General features: G+C 41.9%; 1 protein-coding gene across 2 annotated transcripts; it reads right to left on the bottom strand.

The window, feature by feature from the left end:
• Positions 1–1,011: 1,011 nt before the first annotated feature.
• LOC127525825 (gastrula zinc finger protein XlCGF52.1-like) lies at positions 1,012–20,878 on the bottom strand. Of its 2 annotated transcripts, XM_051925636.1 has the most exons (4): positions 20,719–20,878; positions 20,067–20,195; positions 16,385–16,868; positions 1,012–4,407 (listed from the first exon to the last, which is right to left on the bottom strand). In XM_051925636.1, the coding sequence occupies exons 3-4, from the start codon at positions 16,794–16,796 to the stop codon at positions 2,990–2,992; spliced, it is 1,830 nt and encodes a 609-aa protein (XP_051781596.1). In that variant the 5' UTR covers positions 16,797–16,868; positions 20,067–20,195; positions 20,719–20,878; the 3' UTR covers positions 1,012–2,989. The 2 variants fall into 2 exon arrangements, with proteins under 2 accessions (XP_051781596.1, XP_051781602.1); XM_051925642.1 differs by lacking the exons at positions 16,385–16,868; positions 20,067–20,195; positions 20,719–20,878 and adding an exon at positions 13,501–13,629.
• Positions 20,879–22,898: the final 2,020 nt, after the last annotated feature.

Consider the following 22,898-nt stretch of genomic DNA (forward strand, 5'->3'; position numbering starts at 1 on the left):
AAGAGTCCTGGTGGTTTCGAACTTCTTCCACTTACGGATGATGGAGGCCACTGTGCTCATTGGGACCTTCAAAGCAGCAAAAATTTTTCTGTAACCTTCCCTGGATTTGTGCCTTGAGACAATCCTGTCTTGGATGTCTACAGACAATTCCTTTGACTTCATGCTTGGTTTGTGCTCTGACATGAACTGTCAACTGTGGGACCTTATATAGACAGGTGTGTGCCTTTCCAAATCATGTCCAATCAACTGAATTTACCACAGGTGGACTCCAATTAAGCTGCAGAAACATCTCAAGGATGATCAGGGGAAACCGGATGCACCTGAGCTCAATTTCGAGCTTCACGGCAAAGGCTATGAATACTTATGTACATGTGCTTTCTCAATTTTTTCATTTTTAATAAATTTGCAAAAACCTCAAGTAAACTTTTTTCACATTGTCATTATGGGGTGTTGTGTGTAGAATTCTGAGAAAAAAAATGAATTTAACCCATTTTGGAATAAGGCTGTAACATAACAAAATGTGGAAAAAGTGATGCACTGTGAATACTTTCCGGATGCACTGTACATCTCCCTCTTAATTAGATGTTATCCTGACATCTTCTGACAAATTCTATTATACTCTAATGGCATTTAGATGTAAACCCAGCCCTTTGCAATTCATTAACAAATAAGCTGTCTAAAGCAGTGCACCACAACCTTTTCTCACCCTTGGCACATCTAAGCCCTTCCCAGAATTCCATACACACCACAAGCCAAAATATACAAACAAATACAGGACTTACAAAGTGCATACAAAGAAATTACATTTATTTATTGTTTTTTATTTGATAAATTTAACATCACAGCTAACAACATTTTTTAAAATCATATTACCTTTTAACTATAATGAATGCGGTATCTGTGCTTGTATAATTAAGACAATAGTTTTATATTCGGCCTGACATTTGACAGAGCAACCTGAAGTTCTTGGTCAAGGGTCTTCAAGCCTGACTGCTTGTAATTTTTTATTAAAAATAGGGTTATAAAATTTTGCTTGTTGTAGAAAATGTGAGACGAACTGCAACAGCAATCCAGAAAATATCCAAATTTCAATTTGAGCCTCCCGTCGTTCCTCAATGCAAGAAATTCCTGTCGAATCCGAAGGGAAAGTGCTTCTGTAGAAGTTTCGCATTAGTTGCAAAATTAATTCCAATCGCACCGCTCCATGTTAATTGTGTAACTGTATTGCTCAAATTTCTGTTGTAGCAACGTTAAATATTGTTGAGCCAAATCCAATGGGATCTAGTCGTAGTCGAGTGGGTCCCGGAGTACATTTCTACGGATCCACGTTGTAACTCCGTTTGCCAAAGTTCAAGTTTCTGTTTGAAATGGTTTAATTTGTCAGAGCACATTGATAAATCCCAAGGTCGGAATGAAAATTTATTTTTTATTGAGTTCATTCAGGTGCTCGATTGTGTCAGCCACGTATGCAAGTTTGGAAATCCATGTACAAATCAAACAAAACACAACATTTCAGTTATTACCAGGAATCTAAGGAAAAAGATACTTTAATGGATCCAAGAAACCTGGAACTCGGAGGAAGGTCACAAAAAAGAAAGAAATAGAAACTGTACATGGAACAGGTCTCTACATACGCTGACCAAAGAGTCTCTGTAGCCACCCTTTGGAGAGCCCAGCCTGAGCCATGCCCTGCCCTGCCCTGGCAACCATCTCCCAAAGAGCTTGGCCTGGGATGCTATCTGTTCCAAAAACTGTAGCCCTCCAATGTTCTAATGATAACACCAAACAGACAGTTTAAAATAGTGCCGAGACTGTTGCATGGCGTCTTTGAGCAATTTCATCCCCCTGATTATCTTTCCATTTATGACCACTTGTTTGGCCTGTTAAATTAGGTGCTAACATTCATCTACCTGCACAGAGTTAACTGGGACTCTACAATCAGACACAGCCATTTTTCATTTATTTTTGTCTGCTTCCTCAAGTACATATGCTATATCGAATTTATCAAGGAGGACTTCTAAAAGATAAGGCTAATGATAAAACCAGTAAGAACATGTAAAAATCATACTTTGGACCAGTGATGGATCACACTTAAGACCAGACCCAGCTTCTTGAAAAGCAAAACGAATCTTCTACTTCACAAAAAGCACACATTTTGTGGACTTTCCTTGGCTGACCTTCAGTTCTTCCCGAGTGTATATTCGTATGGTCATGTTACTTCCCTTTTTGTTGATGCCTTTAGTGGTCTCAGCCTCAGTGACCCCACATTAGAGGTGTTCTCTTCGTTTGAAGATGTTGCACTGTCGCTAGCACCTTAGCTTGCAATATTGCAAAATGGTCAACTATTTATCCTGGAAACCAAATGTGCATGATTAAACCATTGTTGTTGTGAATCTTATTGTTTCCCCCATCTTTTACAATATCCACTCATTTTTCATTCATTTTTTTGGTTTTTTTCTTCAATAACATAACTTGGCCACCATTTTTGGAGTTCTTTTTCAGTTCGTACGACCATCTCTCAGTATTCTGCCTCAGCCAGAGTGTGTATTTGTTTCCAGGCTAGTTATAATCTGGTGGCTGCCACCTGGATGTCAATCTAGCATTGACTATTTAAGATGGTGGTATGGCTTGAAATTCATCAAAACTTTGGGATACATTCAAAAACACTTTGAGTCTGCTCAAACCTGTTTCAGTTAGGGAAAAAAAAATCACTTAGTCCATGTCTGCAATTCTTTGCCATGTTTCTTCGACTAATTTTCAGTTTCATGATTTAATTCTTTTACTCAGTATGACATTCCTTTCAGCTTATTTTTTGACTTTGTGCTGCTTATTGACAAGTTTAATTTGTTTCCTTTCTCCTGATGTAAAAACACAGTATTTTTTTTTTTAAGTACATGCTAAACAACTGTAATACAACAAAGCCCACTAGGTGCAGCTATTCTATAAAACTAAGTATTTGGGAAATACAAAGTAGCTAGCAAACAAGTTTTCACTTCTTCTCAACTTCATCCTTTAGAGTCCTCTCTCTTGTGTGAATTCTTGTGTGCCTCTGAAGATGTCTACTGGTGTAAAATAGTTGTCCACATTCAGTACAGCAGTATGGCTTTTCTCCACTGTGAGTTCTCAAGTGTATCTGAAGGCTATTCCTTTTTGAGAACTGTTTGCCACATTCAGAGCAGGAGTATGGCTTCTCCCCTGTGTGAATCCTTCTGTGCCTCTGCAGATTCCTACTGGTACAGAATAGTTTACCACACTGAGGACAAGAGTACGGTTTCTCTCCAGTGTGGATTCTTGTATGAATACGAAGATGGCTCCTGTCATAGAATCGTTTACCACATTCTGAACAGCAATATGGCTTCTCCCCAGTGTGAATTCTTGTGTGTATCTGAAGACCATTCCTTTTTGAGAACTGTTTGCCACATTCAGAACAGTAGTACGGCTTCTCTCCGGTGTGAATTCTTAAGTGGTTCCGGAGACTACCCATTTGTGAGAATCGTTTGCCACACTCAGAACAGCAGTACGGCTTCTCTCCAGTGTGAGTTCTTATGTGTTTTTGTAAGCAACTGCTTTGGGAGAATTGTTTGTTACACTCAGAACAAGTGTATGGCTTCTCTCCAGTGTGAATCCTTGAATGTGCGTGAAGACCCCCAATTTGTGAGAACTTTTTGTCACATTCAGAACAGGAGTACGGCTTCTCTCCAGTGTGAATTCTTGTGTGTTTTTGAAGACAACCCATTTGTGAGAATCGTTTTCCACATTCAGAACAGCAATAAGGCTTTTCTCCAGTGTGAATTCTTTTGTGTTTTTGAAGACAACTCATTTGGGAGAATCGTTTACCACATTCAGAACAACAGTATGGCTTCTCTCCTGTGTGAACTTTTTCATGTTTCCTAAGATTACTGATATGAGAGAATCGCTTACTGCATTCAGAACAGGTATATGGCTTCTCCCCAGTGTGAATTCGTGTGTGTATTTGAAGGCAATCCATTTGTGAAAATCGTTTCCCACATGCAGAACAGCAATATGGCTTCTCTCCTGTGTGTATTATTTTATGTTTCTGAAGATATCTCATTTGAGAAAATTGTTGTCCACACTGAGAACAGCAGTACGGCTTCTCTGTTGTTTGACTCAACTGGTTATCTTTACATTTAGGTTTACATTTAACACTCTTGTCTTGCTCCTTGGAGATATTCAAAGCTGCTGAATTTGTATTTTGCATCAAGTGATGAGTGTTGACAGTGTCTGCCCTTGGGAGTTCCACAACAGGCTGAAAAGAGGTAGGGATACACATCTCCAATTCAGATGTCAATTTATTTGAGTTTTCATTTTGCTGGATGTGTGTTAGCCTGCACTGAAGAGATGACAGATCAGATGAACATGGGGAGAAGCTGCCACTATCTTGTAAATCTAGAGAAATGAAAATGCACAATTTTATGTAAATATAAAAAAGCACATATTGACTTGTCAAGAAACATATAAAATACTTTATTTCCATAAGCATAAATAAGTTATAACAATACTCGTATCCCTGCTCTACCAATCACATAATTAGCTTTACAATTTCAACTGCACAAACTAGTAACTAGTTAACATCCATCACATTAAACATCTGGTCTCTTTGTCTTCATTGCGTAAACCCCAACTCTAGACTTGCTGAAAAAGCTATAAACTCCACACAGGATCCACTTCTGGGCCCTGTGCTGGTATTCCTTTCGGGGGTTGGAGTGGATTCATGAAGTCCCATGGCCCCCAAATCGCAGGGCCTGTTCAAGGCCCCAGACATAACATAGTTCTTAGGATTTTTATTCTCTCAAAAGAACAACCAATCTCCCAGAATCTCACTCCAGAATTACAAGTTGTCTCCTAGAAGCCTGGAGGAGTTGTGATGGCCTCTGCCACCTTTCTCTTTCACTTATTTGCCACTGAATATTACATTATGAAAACATTTGATGAGAACAGGCCATTCATGCCCTACAAGCTTGCTAGTCCTATTCATCCAATTTCTTCAAAAATTCCATTCATGTTTTGAAGATCCCTGAAGTACTGCTCTCTGCCACACTATGTGGTAGCTTATTCCATGTGTCTGTGGTTCTCTGTGTGAAGAGAATGTTTGAGTGAAATTTACCCTTAACAAGTATCCAGCTGTGTCCCCGTGTTCTTACTGGAGTCATTTTGAAATAACAGTCTCGATCCACTGTATTAACTTCCTTTGTAATTTTAAACACTTCAATCACATCCCAGGTTCCTTCTGATTTGCTTTATCTGGAAAGGTGCGGCCCCTTCAATCTCTTCTCATAGCTCATTATTCTTAGTCTTTAAAATGAACCTACTAGACCCTTTCTGGATTTTCGGTATCTCAGTACAAGGACATGCAAATACCTATTTTGTCTACAGACTCTTCTTAATTGCATGCAAATCAATGGTGCAAATCACAGGACGTTAAACTCAAAGGATACCGGTTCAATGAAATTTGTATACATGATGTGTATAGCTGGCAGACATTTTTATATTTCTGATGAAGTTTATGTAAGATTTTGAATGGATCTCATTTTCACACTCAGTTGGACTATTTTTAATGCTATTGTGCATGGGAAAACCTGACTTACGCATAACTCTTCATTTCAGGCTATTTTTCTTCAAATTGTGTGCAGTTTTGTAAAGACAAAAATGTCTATTTGCATTTCCAAGCCTCTTTAGCCTAAGAAACTGGCTTGTTTCCCTTCCAGTGAAATGTCACATAACCCCCTACATTTCAGGTTTAGAACCTGTCAATTTCACAGATAGTTACAGTTCATTCACCAATGAAATTGCATTTACAGCTACTTCTGCCCCGCTATTAATAAAACTGAGCATAGAAGTAGGTATCATCCATTTATAGTTGATAAAGCTGTCCAAAAAAAAAAAGAAAGAAAAGAACAGATAGGGGTCCAAAATATTAATTGCAAAGTTGGGACAACTCAAGTGCAGCAGGTATTTCCACAATAACTCTACTGTTGGAGCACATTTTGTAAATATGTGAGAAAAATAGAGAGAGAGAGAGAGTGACTGAAAAACAATTGATCGCTTCTGATTCTCGAGAGAACATGAAGGTTAAAGCCTATAGCATAGCAGATAAGTCCATCCATCCATTATCCACCGCTTATCTGAGGTCAGGTCACAGGGGCAGCAGCCTAAGCAGGGAAGACCAGACCTCCCTCTCCCCGGCCACCTCCTCCAGCTCCTCTGGGAGGACTCCGAGGCATTCCCAGGCCAGCCAGGAAATATAATCCCTCCAGCATGTCCTGGGTATGCCCCGTGGCCTTCTCCCAGTGGGACATGCCCAGAACACCCCCCTAGGGAGGCGTCCAGGGGGCATCCTGACCAGATGCCCGAACCACCTCAACTGACTCCTCTCAATACGGAGGAGCAGCAATTCTACTCCGAGTCTCTCCCGGACAACTGAACTCCTCACCCTATCTCTAAGGGAAAGTCCAGCCACCCTGTGGAGAAAACTCATTTCGGCCACTTGCATCCACGATCTTGTGCTTTCAATCAATACCCAAAGCTCGTGGCAATATGTGAGGGTAGGAACGTAGATCGATGGGTAAATCGACAGCCTCGCCCTTTCGCTCAGCTCTCTTTTCACCATGACGGACCATTGCAGAGCCCCCATTACTGCGGATGCTGCATCGATCCGTCTGTCGATCTCCCGCTCCATTCTCTCCTCACTCGTGAACAAGACCCCTAGATACTTGAACTCCTCCACTTGAGGCAGAGAGCATTCCACCCTTTTCCGACTGAGAACCATGGCCTCAGATTTAAAGGTGATGACTCTCATCTCCACCGCTTCACACTCGGCTGCAAACCGCTCCAGTTAGAGCTGGAGGTCACTGTCCATTGAAGCCAACAGAACCACGTCATCTGCAAATAGCAGAGGTCACCGAACAAGACCCCCTCCGCTCCTTGGCTGCACCAAAAATTCTGTCCACGTAACTTATGAAAAGAATCGGTGACAAAGGGCAGCCCTGGCAGAAACCAACCTCAACAGGAAATGAGTCTGACTTATTACCGGCAATGAGGACCAAGCTCCTGCTCCTCCTGTACAGGGACTGAATGGCTCTAAACAATGAGCCTTGTACCCGGTACACTTGGAGCACACCCCACAGGATGCTTCGAGGGACATGGTCGAATGCCTTCTCCAAATCCACAAAACACATGTGGACTGGTTGGGCAAACTCCCATGCCCCCTCCAGGATCCTGGCCAGGGTGTAGAGCTGGTCCAGTGTTCCACGACCGGGACAGAATCCGCATTGTTCCTTTTGAATTCGAGATTTGACCATCTACCGAGCTCTCTTCTCCAGCACCCCTGAATAGACCTTACCAGGGAGGCTGAGGAGTGTGATCCCCCTATAGTTGGAGCACATCCTCCAGTCACCCTTCTTAAAAAGGGGGGACCACCACCCCGGTCTGCCAATCCAGAGGCACGGCCCCCGATATCCATGTGATGCTGCAGAGACGTGTCAACCAGGACAGCCCCACAACATCCATAGCCTTGAGGAGCCCAGTGTGACCCTCGTCCACCTCAGGGGCACCGCCACCTCGGAGCATTTTAACTACCTCGGCCACTGATATGGACGGGCCCCCCCCAAACCCCCGGAGTCCTCCAGCTCTGCCTCATCTAAGGAAGACATGATGGTGGGATTGAGAAGATCCTTGAAGTATTCTTTCCACCGGTCAATAACGTCTGCAGTTGAAGTCAGCAGTGCCCCATCTCCACTGTACACAGTGTTGGTGGAGCACCGCTTTCCCCTCCTGAGGTGCTTGACGGTTTGCCAGAACCTTCTTGGTGCTGACCAAAAGTCATTTTCCAGGGCTTCCCCAAACTCCTCCCATGCCTGTGTTTTTGCCTCAGCAACAGCCGATGCCACCACACGCTTGGCCCGCTGATACCCCTCAGCTGCTTCTGGAGTCCCACTGGTCAACCAAACCCGGTAGGACTCTTTCTTCAACTTGACAGCCTCTCAAACCTTAGGTGTCCACCACCGGGTTCGTAGATTGCTGCCACGAGAGGCACCAACAACCTTGCGGCCACAGCTCCGTTCTGCTGCTTCTACCATGGAGGCTCGGAACATGACCAATTCAGACTCAATGTCCTTCACCTCCCTCGGAATGAGACTGAAGTTCTGCCGGAGATGGCAATTAAAGATCTTTCTGACCGGTTCCTCTGCCAGACATTCCCAGCAGACCCTCATTATACATTTGGGTCTGCCTGGTCTGTCCGGCAGCCTCTCCCGCCATCTGATCCAACTTACCACCAGGTGGTGATCAGTTGACAGTTCAGCCCCTCTCTTCACCCGAGTGTCCAAGACATAAGGCCGCAGATCCAATGACACGATTACAAAGTCGATCATCGAGCTGTGATCTTGGGCATCCTGGCGCCAAGAGCACTTATGGACACCCTTATGCTCGAACATGGTGTTCATTATGGACAATACATGGCCAGCACAGAAGTCAAACAACTGAACACCACTCGAGTTTAGATCAGGGAGGCCGTTCCTCCCAATCACACCTCTCCAGGTTTCACTGTCATTGCGGACGTGAGCGTTTAAGTCTCCCAGCAGGACGATAGAGTCCCCAGGAGCTGCACCTCGTAGTGCTTTTTCCAGGGACTCCATACACCATTTGGCTTTAAACCAATGATCGGTGTTTCCCTTGCCAGGGAAAGGGTACCCGGGGCCCTACCCTAGAGCCAGGCCTGGGGCAGGGGCTCGCTTCCAAGCGCCTGGACCTTCGACCACGGGGCCAAGCCGGGTTCAGCCCAAAGAAGCAACGTGGTTCTGCTCTCTTGTGGGCCCACCACCTGCAAGAGAGGCCATAGGGGTAGGGTGCAATGCAATATGGGTGGTGGCTGAAGGCGGGAACTCTGGCATTCCGACCCTCAGTTGCCGAATCTGGCTCTTGGGACATGGAATGTTACATCTCTGGCGGGGAAGGAGCCCAAACTGGTGCGTGAGGTTGAGAGGTACCAGCTAGATATAGTCTGGCTCACCTCTACGCATGGTCTGGGCTCTGGAACCATTCCTCTTGAGAGGCTGGACTTTGTTCCACTCTGGAGTTGCTGTGGTTGAAAGGAGGCAGGCAGGGGTGGGATTGCTTACAGCCCTCCGGCTCGAGGCCTGTACGTTGGGGTTCTCCCCGTTGGATGAGAGGGTTGCTTCCCTGCGCCTTCGAGTTGGGGGAAGGACTCTGGCTGTTGTTTGCGCTTATACACTGAACGACATAGCTGATAAGTAATCCTTTCATTTTAAATGAAAACATTAAAACATTAAACTATTAAATACAACGATGCATTTGGTAGCATATTTTCATTAATGGGATTGTTACTTGTGAAAAACAATATTGTATTACACGATGATGTTTACTTTCTGTCAAGGAAAAAAAAAAGTTATTTCCACATGGAAAAGAAAAGATAATAAGAGACACAACATTTCAGTGGCACAACCGTTGAAGGTGGTTCATTAATGGGATGGAGCCTTCAAGCAAAACACATTGGCGTGTAAATGAACAGCTGTAAAGCCAGTTTTAGAACAAACTGAAACGGAACCATTAGTTGAATCGAGCCATGTTGATAATGATGTGAATTGGTCATCAGACGTTGGCATGAATAGTGAAACGCTGTTAGGACCAAACTACCGTGATGTACCTGTGAATTCAGTTGGCTGAAGGTTCACCATGGGGCAAGCAGGTGTGTGGCAAAAAGGCAAAATGATTGTGATCAAAAAGAAGGACAAGAAAGATATCAGCTCCTGTAAACACTGTTCAGAATGCAGCTAATATCATTTGTGTTCAGGAGCTGTGCTTTGGTAACCTTCAATAACACAAATGATGCGTCTATCAGGCAGTTCAGGTACTGACATTCTACCCTCTCATGCTCAAGCAACACAGAAAATGATAAGAAAAGTGCTTCTACTGTCCTGGTTTCAAGATCTGGCTGTGCGTTGGCAACTGTCTTAAAACATGTCGCACTTACTGTAAGATACGTACTTCATCGCCATCAGTCCAACAATGGACACACTTGACATGCCTTTCCTGTATTATGTTGAAGCTTTGGTATTTACACGCCTCTGTTTCACACAATAACACTTTTTATTGTTGAAAGAAATTCAACATTTTGACTCATTTTTCTGGGAGTAAACATATCGCTAATGAGGTTAAAAATTGTATTGTGTATGCATTCACACCGGTTTCCTGTTCGACAATATTAGTCAATAATGGAGTAAAATATGCAAAAACACTGGATATTAGAAAGGGGGTAAATACTGTCTCATATGCTGTTACATATATTTACAAAATACAGAGAAAAATGGGACAAGACATGTCTGGGTGGCACTTTAGCATTTATTGTGTAATGTCACTATGGAGGCTGCATGCGATCAGTAACGTCAATGGCATCTACTGAGCCACATTTAGGTGTTTTTAGGTGTTAGTAGGTTTGAAGGCTGTGGTCTCAAATGCTACTGAGTACTGCTCCATTGATGTCTCCACAGAACTTTCTTTTACAGCATATCGTGTGTATTTTGAAAATTAAACAACAATGTATTAAAGGTATTGTAATGGTCTTTAAATATTTCCCCCTCATTTACATATACAGTCGTGGCCAAAAGTTTTGAGAATGACACAAATATTCATTTCCACAAAGTTTGCTGCCTCAGTTTTTAGGATGGCCATTTGCATAGACTCCAGAATGTTCTGAAGAGTGATCAGATGAATTGCAATTAAGTCCCACTTTGCCATGAAAATGAACTTAATCCCCAAAAAACCCATTTCCACTGCATTTCAGCCCTGCCACAAAAGGCCCTGCTGACATCATTTCAGTGGTGCTCTTGGTAACACGGAGTGTCGACGAGGACAAGACAGAGTGACTTCCAGCCATGGATTGAGTTAGAACAGAGAGGTTAAATTGTTGTGAAGGCTTCAGGGCACCCAAGAAAGTCCAGCAAGTGCCAGGGCCATCTCCTACAGTTGATTCAGCATTGGGGAAGCACCATTGCACAGCTTGTTCAGGAATGGCAGCAGGCAGGTGTGAGGGCATCTGCACACCCAGAAAGGGAGGCCAAGACTTTTGGAGGATGGCCGGGTGTCAAGAAGGGCAGCAAAGAAGCCAAGAAAAACATCAGGGACAGACTGATATTCTGGGATTGGACAGCTGAGGATTGGGGTCAAGTCATTTTCTCTGATGAATCCCCTTTCTGATTGTTTGGGGCATCCAGAAGAAGAAAAGGTGAGCAGCACTCCCATAAGTCCTGTGTCATACCAATAGTAAAGCATCCTGAGACCATTCATATGGGGGGTTGCTTCTCAGCCAAGGCAGTGGGCTCACTCACAATTTGGCCTAAGAACACAGTCATGAATAAAGAATGGGACCAAAACATCCTCCGAGAGCAACTTCTCCCAACCATCCAAGAGCAGTTTGGTGACACACTAAGCCTTTTCCAGCATGATGGAGCACCGGGCCATAAGGCAAAAGTGACAACTAAGTGGCTTGGGTAACAAAACATCGAAATTTGGGGTCCATGGCCAGGAAACTCCCCATTGAGAACTTATGGTCAAACATGAAGAGGCAGATGGACACACAAAAACCCACCAATTCTGACAAACACCAAGCATTGATTACGCAAGAATGGGCTGCCATAAATCAGGATTGGGCCAAGAAGTTGATTGACAGACAGCATGCCAGGGAGAATTGCAGACGTCTGGACAAAGAAAGACGGGCCAACACTGCAAATATGGACTCTTAATGTGATTGTCAATAAAAACCTTTGAAACTTATGAAGTGCTTGTAATTATACTTCAGTATACCATAGAAACATCTGACAAAAAGATCTAAAAACACTGAAGTAGCAAACTCTGTGAAAACCAACACTTGTGTCATTCTCAAAACTGTTGGTGATGACTGTATTACTTTATGAGATGACCTTGTTGAAAGCATCTTACAAAAATTTGTCTAATGAGCACATCTATCCAGTGTTGATGTCACTACATTGGTTACCTGTGTCACCTTACACTCCAAATCGTAACCTTAGATCTTCAAATGAGTGTCTGCTTAGAATTCCAAGAGCTAAACTTAAAAGAAGTGGTGAGGCGGCCTTCTGCTGTTATTCACCTAAAATCTGGAATAGCCTGCCAATAGGAATTCGCCAGGCTAATACGGTGGAGCACTTTAAAAAAACTGCTGAAAACACATTACTTTAAAATGGCTTTCTCACAGCTTCATCTTAGTTTAATCCTGATGCTCTGTATATTCAATTAATTATCATTATTATTCATGGTATTCTTATTCAAAATCCGTACTAACCCTTACTTTCTCTTCTATTCTTTTTCTGGTTTTCTGGGGTGGCGACCTGCACCACCACCACCACCTCATCAAAGCACCGTGATGTCCCTCCATTGATGGATTGAAGGTCAGAAGTCCACAAGAAGTCCACATGACCGTCATCATCAAGTTCTTCCATGAGAACCTTGAATACAACGAGGACTGAACATTTATGTTAGGTAGAATGCCTAGAGGGGGCTGGGTGGTCTCGTGGCCTGGAACTCCTGCAGATTTAATTTTTCTCTCCAGCCGTCTGGAGTTTTTTTGTCCTCCTTGGCCATCGGACCTTACTTTAATTCTATGTTAATTAGTGTTCCCTTATTTTAATTCTTGTCTTTTTTCTCTTTCTTCATCATGTAAAGCACTTTGAGCTGCGTTATTTGTATGAAAATGTGCTATATAAATAAATTTTGTTGTTGTTGAGTGTACCAATTAAATAAAAATACAAAGCAATTTTTTAAAGTGAAATAAGTGAAGGTTATAGCTGGTACCGGTTAGCGGTCTTCACAAAAATAACAAGATGAAGTGCGTACCTATCGTTTTTCTGCTGATTGCATTCATATTCAAGAAACTGTCCTGGGACCATACGCCGTTATTCACAACATGCTGTAAAGTGTAGACAACACACATCAGACTTGGGATCCCGCATTCTTCCATTGCATTTGTAGTTTTACATATGTTGGTTATATGAACACTTTCTTTAAGTGTTTCTCCGTGTCGAGAACACTTTTGAATGACACACTCAGAGCGGTGCTAAATGTGTAATCTAGAACATTCTTGGACATGCAGAATTGCTGTCTATCCACTGAACGGGTAAACTGAGCAAATTCACAGAACTTGCAGACATACAGAGAAGTGGTAAAGCCCGTTGCTAAAACACTGATAATACAATACAGTTTATTTTTTATACAGCCCAAAATCACACAAGAAGTGCCGCAATGGGCTTTAACAGGCCCTGCCTTTTGACAGCCCCCCAGCCTTGACTCTCTAAGAAGACAAGGAAAAACGGACAATGAATATTATTTACAAGAGCTGTACCAGAAAAATAATGATGACTGGGTGTCATGTAATGGGGCTTAAAATGCTCAACCGGACGTCATGACCCTTGTATTTTTTATTAGAGAAAATAGCCATAGAGGTTCAATTACCTGTACTGCAACTGTTATGGCTGTTGGTCTGTCGATGTGAAATCTCTGATTTTTCAGTGATCAACCAACCGTGGCAGGCAGTGTGGCGCAGTGCTTAAGGCATTTGGACCGAGGTTGTGGGTTCGAATTCCACCACTGACACTGTGTGACCCTGAGCAAGTCACTTCACCCACCTGTGCTCCAATTGGAAAAAAACAAGAGAAATTTAACCAATTGTACTGCAAATGTTGTAAGTTACTTTGGACACAAGCCTGAGCCAAATAAGTCCATGTAAACTAAGCAGCTACAACTTTTCTTTTTCTGGGCAGTGGCGTAGGATTCTGCACTTTTACCTTAAGGACTTCTGGAGTGGCGTGTCATCAGGTATGTAAGCAAGCTTGTGGTTTTGAAAGTTTCTTACTTTGGTAACTCCAGCCAAGACATTAGTTGAGCAAGTGTTGCAAATGGCATATTTTGCATCATTCCCACATACTGTGAAACACTTCCCATGCTGCAGACATTTTTGCACGGTATCCCATCGTCGCCTTAACGTCCTGCTCATCTGGAACACTACGGACGTGTTGTCAAATATCTGGTTCATGTTATCAGTCAGCTGCGGTGGGTTGGCACCCTGCCCAGGATTGGTTCCTGCCTTGTGCCCTGTGTTGGCTGGAATTGGCTCCAGCAGACCCCCATTACCCTGTGTTCGGATTCAGCGGGTTGGAAAATAGATGGATGGATGTAATCAGTCAGATCAAAATGTCACTTTTCACATCAGTAAAATTATTTTAAACAATCATTTTCCGATGTGGATAGGATTCCAAAATCATCATCCATCCCTTCACAATTGCAACATTATTCTTTGACCTGTCTTTCACCATGCAAGATGCTAAGCGACTAAATACAGTTAGGTCCATAAATATTTGGACAGAGACAACTTTTTTTCTAATTTTGGTTCTGTACATTACCACAATGAATTTTAAATGAAACAACTCAGATGCAATTGAAGTGCAGACTTTCAGCTTTAATTCAGTGGGGTGAACAAAACGATTGCATAGAAATGGGAGGCAACTAAAGCATTTTTTGAACACAATCCCTTCATTTCAGGGGCTCAAAAGTAATTGGACAATTGACTCAAAGGCTATTTCATGGGCAGGTGTGGGCAAGTCCGTTGTTATGTCATTATCAATTAAGTAGATAAAAGGCCTGGAGTTGATTTGAGGTGTGGTGCTTGCATGTGGAAGATTTTGCTGTGAACAGACAACATGCGGTCAAAGGAGCTCTCCATGCAGGAGAAAGAAGCCATCCTTAAGCTGCACAAACAGAAAAAACCCATCCGAGAAATTACTACAATATTACGAGTGGCAAAATCTACAGTTTGGTACATCCTGAGAAAGAAAGCAAGCACTGGTGAACTCAGCAATGCAAAAAGACCTGGACGTCCATGGAAGACAACAGTGGTGGATGATCACAGAATCATTTCCATGGTGAAGAGAAACCCCTTCACAACAGCCAACCAAGTGAACAACACTCTCCAGGGGTAGGCGTATCGATATCCAAGTCTACCATAAAGAGAAGACTGCATGAAAGTAAATACAGAGGGTGCACTGCAAGGTGAAAGCCACTCATAAGCCTCAAGAATAGAAAGGCCAAATTGGACTTTGCTAAAGAACATCTAAAAAAGCCAGCACAGTTCTGGAAAAACATTCTTTGGACAGATGAAACCAAGATCAACCTCTACCAGAATGATGGCAAGAAAAAAGTATGGAGAAGGCGTGGAACAGCTCATTATCCAAAGCATACCACATCATCTGTAAAACACAGTGGAGGCAGTGTGATGTCTTGGGCATGCATGGCTGCCAGTGGCACTGGGACACTAGTGTTTATTGATGATGTGACACAGGACAGAAGCAGCCGAATGAATTCTGAGGTGTTCAGAGACATACTGTCTGCTCAAATCCAGCTAAATGCAGTCAAATTGATTGGGCGGCGTTTCATGATACAGATGGACAATGACCCAAAACATACAGCCAAAGCAACCCAGGAGTTTATTAAAGCAAAGAAGTGGAAAATTCTTGAATGGCCAAGTCAGTCACCTGATCTTAACCCAATTGAGCATGCATTTCACTTGTTGAAGACTAAACTTCAGACAGAAAGGCCCACAAACAAACAGCAACTTAAAGCCACTGCAGTAAAGGCCTGGCAGAGCATTAAAAAGGAGGAAACCCAGCATCTGGTGATGTCCATGAGTTCAAGACTTCAGGCTGTCATTGCCAGCAAAGGGTTTTCAACCAAGTATTAGAAATGAACATTTTATTTATTTCCAACTATTTAATTTGTCCAATTACTTTTAAGCCCCTGAAATGAAGGGCTTGTGTTAAAAAAAATGCTTTAGTTGCCTCACATTTTTATGCAATCGTTTTGTTCACCCCACTGAATCAAAGCTGAAAGTTTGCACTTCAAGTGCATCCCAGTTGTTTCACTTAAAATTTATTGTGGTAATGTACAGAACCAAAATTAGAAAAAAGTTGTCTCTGTCCAAATATTTATGGACCTAACTGTAGATACACGCTTTTAATACCTAAAATGACACATTCTGTTGTTATCTGTATATTATCACTCTTAACAGAGTAATTAAAAAAAAAAGCAAAGAGTTTCCTCACTTTCCCACCATCCAATTTTAGTACAACAAATATCAGACCCTGCGGTGGGTTGGCACCCTGCCCAGGATTGTTTCCTGCCTTGTGCCCTGTGTTGGCTGGGATTGGCTCCAGCAGACCCCCCGTGACCCTGTGTTCGGATTCAGTGGGTTGGAAAATGGATGGATGGATGGAATATCAGACCTAATTTCACATAAATGGCAATTAACCCTTAAAAATTACATGCATTTCTATTGTATACTTACTTTCTTCAGAGTAACCTGCAGATGATGGCTGATTTTCCATTGTCTTCCTCGATAACAGCTCCTCAGTTCTCTTTATGTTACATGCAAAGGGTTCAGGCTTCACAATGACAGAACACTCCAGAAAAGCACAGGGTCTACTCGGAGAGGAGAGCAATCCAGTTTTTGTTTCTTCTTGGCACACATGCAGAAAGATGGATTCTGAATGAAGGTTGTCTTCTTCTTTGATGTTACCTGCACTTTCGTGTTCCCCCAAGCTAATGCCGACCATCTGCTGCTCAGATTTGTCTTTAATGGCCTTTGATTCCCATACACAATCCTCCTCCTCCTCCTTTATGCAGAGGCTCTCCTGTTTAGGGTGGACAGACTCCCATTCACATTCCTCTTCCTTAATATTTGCAGTCCTTTTCTCCATCCTGGGCACAGTAGCCTATTCACATCAGTCACATATATGTTTCTGGAAATGGCAGCAGGTCTTTAATCGTTTCTGTGAAAAGAAGAGGATTTAATTTCACCAGAATTGTACTAAAAAATTTACAGGAACAGGCCATTTTGCCCAACATAGCTTGTCACCTAGCTTCTGTAACACATCATCAAGTCCAGATCTGAAGGTCCCCAAAGCACATCTGTCTACCACTCTCTGTGTGAAGACAGTGTTTCTAATTTAAAATGAAGTTCACTTTTAACCACCTGTGTCCCAAATGTTCTTACTGAAAAACCCGTTTCAAGGTAACCAATGTGGAAACACTTCCACTGTACGCATTTCCTTCAGACTAATCCCTTAATCTGAAATGATACAGTGCAGCCTTCCTTCACTGCTCATACCTTACAATCCTGGAATTAGTCTAGCTGCCTCTCTCTGAACTTTTGTAGTGCTGTTATTCTTTTATTTTTGTAATATGGAGATTAAAACTATAAACAGTACTCCAGGCCAGTGTGTTGTACAGAATTAACTTCTGTTTTTAACTGCACACGTCATGTTCAATGTTCCCTCTAAGGAGTAGCATATAGTGAGCAAAAAACATTGTTTATGAGCGACATTTTGTTTAAGCCAAAAATTTGTGAGCACCAACTCCGACGGTCGGAGTAAGCGATCGTGCGATAAGTACGAGCGACGTCGTCAGAATGAGCGATCGTGCAGGAAGTATGAGCGACGTTCTGAATTCGTGTGAGCGATTGCTCACGCGCTCAGCTTAGAGGGAACATTGGTCATGTTATGTAATTCAACATCCTATTAGCCTTCTTAACCACTTCTACACGCTGTCTGAAATGTAATGCCCACACCTACGGAATGTAGTGGCAGTACTGAATTTTCTTTGAATTTGAAGACAATTTCTCTTACTACGGCTTGATGAATACTAAGGTCTTTAGAAATGCTTGTGTAGCCTTTTCCATTTTTACGTGTTTCAGTAAGTCAACTTTTTCCTAAGGTCTGCTGATGTTTCAATGGTTTACTTGAACACATTTTTCTTGAGGAGAGTCAGCTCTGTCAGTCATCAAACTTTGTGCAGCCTTTTTATTGGGCAGGGCACCTCCAAGCCGACTGGCTGAACACTGAACTGCAGTGAGCTCATCACGCTACAGCACAGGTGTCAAACTCCAGTCCTGGAGGGCCGCAGTGGCTACAGGTTTTCATTCTAACCATCTTCGTCATTAGTGACCAGTTTTTGCTGCTAATCAACTTCTTTTGCCTTAGTTTTAATTAACTTGACTCAGGCCCCTTTGTTGTCTCTTCTTCCTTAATTAGCAGCCAAACAATAATGAGACACAAAACAAGCCACCACATGACCAGCTCACCTGTGCCCATCACACAATATCTGAAAATAGAGAAAGGTGAAGGTCTCAGTAATGTTAATCTCTCAGATCACCAACACATTTTGATGATGTTCTTAGAAAAAAACAGAAAAATCCACAGTTTCGGAAATGTCTGCTGTGACAGAATTAGAGCAGCAACAATCCATTGAATTAAATAATGTGTTTAATTAACAGCAAGAATCAGCTTCTCGTTAAGAGATTGGTTGGAGTTTGAAATCCCAGTTTAGCTGGTCATCTGTTTGCTCGTTTCAATCTCATTTCTGTTTGGTTGCGCTAGAGGTTCACGAGTCTGGACTGTGAAAGTTAGGTTCAACATTGATAAGACAATTGTTTGAGCGTTCTTAGCATGTGCAGTTTTAGTCTACTATTGCGATTTCTTTGAAGATCATACCATTTTGTTAGGAGTAATTAATGCACAAATCCAGGGAATTATAAAGTGTTCACAAACTTTTCTGGAAATTGTGTGACATTTCCATCTAAACTCCTTTATAAAAAAATTATATTTGTACTAAAATTATAGACCAGTGGTTACCAGTCCTAATACTGCGGGTACACCAACAACCGCAGCATTTTGTTCCAACCAGCACCATAACCGGTCAATAATTTCCCCTTTAACTAATCTCCTTTTTTAAATAGGCATTTTTGCTTCTTCTTTTATTATGAAAAGAGTAGTGGTTTACATTCATACGAAATTTGAAAATTTTCTTTTAATTTTCCACTAATTTACATTTTTGTTCCTGTGTAGTTTGCTCCTTTAATCATGTCCTAAAAAAAAAAAAAAACGATGCCTGAATTACACACGGAGTGGCTGCAGGTACTGGCAGACCTACTAAGCTCACCATTACAAAATAATGACAAAAAACCACAACACCTGGAAAAGTAGAAAGAAAAATACAATGAAGATGACAGTGAAAAAACTATATTTAAAAGAAAAAAAACATTATCTCTATGTTAATACACAAAAAATCTTGCTATATTCCATATATAAGTAACAAACCCAGTTTTTACATTTCAGGTTTTGCACCTTTCATTTTTCTATGTCATTCCACCAACTGCCATATCTAACCCACTCATTGTTAACTGCTATCACCGGACACAATTAATTAAACTCTACAGAAAAAGGTGAATTAACTGGAAAATTAAAGTTGAGTACTTAAAGCTATGGTAAAAATATAAACATTTCTTTAAAATCTTCAAGAATGAAAATGTCACACCTATGTGCTTTAAAAAAATGCTAACTAATTAACCACTAAGATTAATTAAAGGGAATGTGATTGACTGGGGGACTGGTTGGAAAAAGCGTGGCTGCAGCAAAGGGATTTTTAATAAAATGTACATAGTAATATTACACTCATTATTTTCTCTCATTTTAATTTAGGTTTCTGTTGCTGATTTTATATAAAGAACGTGAGAGGCTTAAGATATATTCACGCGTCACACACATGGAGCTTCAAGGGATCTGAAATAGTAAAACCACATGTCAGTTGCGTATGGGATTTCTTTAACACGGCATTGCTTAGGGATTGCCAGATTAGAAAATTAGAAATACAGGATACTCTTAAACTCTCTCTCTCTCTCCTCCTACACACCCAGACCAATATATTATATAAAAGTGGAGACATAAGTTAAAAAAAATAAAGCAAGGATTTTAATGGGTTATGAGGAAAACAAAAGTAAAATCATTTGAAAATTATTTAATACAAGCTAAAAAAATTCTGAAAAAGTGAAATCATTTGAAAATATTTATTCAATAAAGACAACAAAGAAATAGTATTATTATTTAATACAGGCAGTTAGAAAAAAAGTGGTCCGTGGCAAGTTGTTACAACACACTTTATTGACACTGTTATGTTGCGATGTTGATACAGACCTGCACAGCAGCGCGGCTGAAGAGCAAAACGGTAACCGTGTCGCTGTCCTCAGCCAACCCATAGCAACTGAACAAGCTGCAAACAGGCACCAAACAGTAGCTTCCTCGTTACATTTGGTTTATTTTCATCTGAGAAAAGAAAGTATAATTACTTATAAAGTTACAACTAAGTACCGTTACAAGGTAGTAACAATAAATTTTTATTACGAAATTTGAAAATGAACTAAACACGGGACATTTGTGTGTCCCTGAAAGGTCAGTACGGGACAGGGGACAACCCTAGGATTGCCGTTAAATTTGAACTTCAACGCCATGCTTTCTGTGCCTAAATACCGTCTCTGCAAACAAAAGCGTAGCGATTCCAAAAGGAATACATGTAGTATATGCGCGCTTTAAATATACATAGAACAATGTAAATTAGATAACTGGAATAATGTGAAGTGAGCTGTAGAAAAAACAGCGTGGACTGTCAGACCTACCGAGGCCTTCAGTCGCCACTCGAGCAATATGACCGAGAGACAAAACAGCGAGAAACAAACGGAGTGTATTAGGCGCTTCGACACTAATCAGAGTCCGGTGGAATCTGTCTCCCGCGACTACAAACAAAATCTTACATCCATATAAGAGAACAGTCCAAATTTTGATCACTTACTGCTAAGAGTCCTAGTTGCGTAGTTCTTTTTTTAATTTGCTCTACAAGCAGTTTAAATCCACAGGACACACTAAGCGCCCCGTGTTGAACACTAAACTCTACGAACTCCGTGCCATTCCCTCCTTGCATTCCTTGCCACAAAACACTGGGCTTGCTACTGTTTCACTTCCTGGTAATGACGTCACACGCTCGTTTCGCAATATATTGACGAATAGGAAAGAGTCAAACTCCAGTCCTGGCTGCGCGCACCTTCCGCTGATCCGACCCCCTTTCAGCGCCTGCAAAACTGATCCACAGGTTTCTGTCCGTTTATGCTTTTCACATTTACGTTTGCTCTATGACGGTGATACTGACTTCATTTTTTTTTTTTTTACTGATCTTTCAAAACAGTCATAGACAAAATGTGCCGTTTTGAAAGAGTGGCAGGCCAACCTGGAATAATCAATGAAATTTTATTACAAAATAGTGTGCCTTGGTAACTTGAAAGAAGATGGTAACATGTAACGTTGGTGAGGCGTAACTGGCCAGAACAGGTATAACCCAGGGAATTTCATGGTTGCATGTTGTTTGACCATAACGGTCGATATATTTAAGACAGTTGTAGATGGTTGATCAAGGATGCAACCTTGAAATGTACTTACTTTGTACCGGCATTTCTACATTTTCCTCTTTGAAGTACCAGGTATATTTGAAGTCAGCCAGTACATTCTCACACCCTCTTGGTGCTATTATTCTTTTTAAAGTCTCCTATCTCCTGGCAATTTTAGTGAGGCTATGCCCCTTCTGGCTAGTGACCAGCATACGAAACATGAGACTGACAACCATATTCATCACAACACCTTCTAAAATTAAAATATTACCCACATATTCACTTTCGAAAATGTTCTGAGCATTCGTAACAGGTAAACTTCCTTTCCAACAAGTGAGAATAGGTATTGAATTCTATGGGAATTAATTAAAGTCGGGGAGCATGCACTGGTACAGTGTGTTGCTGCACCCACTACACAACGAAACAACTCGGGATCCCAGTTGGCAACCCCCCAGGCAGACATGCAGTCCAGTCCCACCCTCTAGAAAAGAACCTCTATCTGCCACAGCCAGGTGTTATGTAGGTGACCCCTTGGCCTAGTCCAGCCACTCCAGTCCCCAACAATGAGGATCTTACAAGCTGGATCACCCTCGGGGAAATGTGCCACATGGCCATAGTGCCGTAACTGATGCTCCCTCACAATGCAGGTAATGTGCCTCATTCAGGACTCCATGATTTTCCGAAGAGACACAGTACCAAAGGAGTCCAGTCTTCATCTCAGGTCACTGGATAGCGTCCATGTCTCACAACCATATAGCAAGACAAGAAGCACCAGGACTCTAAAGACTTGGATGTTCGTCCTTTTGCATAGATATCAGGAGCGCCACACACCCCTTTCCAGCGACCTCATGACCCCCCATGCTCTCACAATCTGTCTACTGACTTCATAGGAAGAGTCACCAGACACATGAATGTCACTGCCAAGGTAAGCAAACTTCTCGACAAGGTCGACACTCCCTCCACGGACAGACACACTGCTGATGGCTGTGCCCAAGAGGTCATTAAAGGCCTAGATCTTGTTTTTTATCAGCACACTTGCAGGCCCAGACACTTAGACTCCTCACTCACTCTCTCGAGTGCCCCGATCAGAGCCTCCATTGACTCCTCGAAGATCAGAGTATTGTCAGCAAAGTCAAGATCCGTGAATCTTTCTTCACCAACAGATGTCCCATAGCCACTGGACTGCACAACCTTGCCCAACACCCAGTCCATACAAGCATTGAACAGAGTAGGAGCAGAACACACCCCTGACAAACCCCAAAAACACAGAGGTTCTGCCTCCACTCTGCACAGCACTCACAGTACACTGAAAAAAGTATAACCTCCATTCAACTTAAAATATTTAAGGTAATGATTCACACTTAATATTTTCAATCTGAACCAATATAATTCTTTTTATCTTATTGAATCCACAATTTTTAAGTTGAGGCAAATCATTTAGAGTGATTGGCTGTAATTCACTTGTTTTATACTGAAGTAAGTCTATTTTTTAAGTTGTTACAATTTAAAATGATTTATTGGTTGTAACCTGTTTTTATGTTATTAGAAATATTATGAACATAACACATTTCAGAAGAATATACAAACGGCA

The sequence above is a fragment of the Erpetoichthys calabaricus genome, chromosome 1 (assembly GCF_900747795.2).
Source record: "Erpetoichthys calabaricus chromosome 1, fErpCal1.3, whole genome shotgun sequence".
In the NCBI taxonomy this organism is placed as follows: domain Eukaryota; kingdom Metazoa; phylum Chordata; class Cladistia; order Polypteriformes; family Polypteridae; genus Erpetoichthys; species Erpetoichthys calabaricus.

Bases quoted from the DNA above. Each gene is read 5' to 3' on its own strand.
- LOC127525825 (XM_051925636.1), bottom strand. From the start codon at position 16,796: ATGGAGAAAAGGACTGCAAATATTAAGGAAGAGGAATGTGAATGGGAG. The intron at 4,408-16,384 runs GTAAGTATACAA...TCATTTCTCTAG, and splicing joins TGCAGGTTACTCTGAAGAAA to ATTTACAAGATAGTGGCAGC.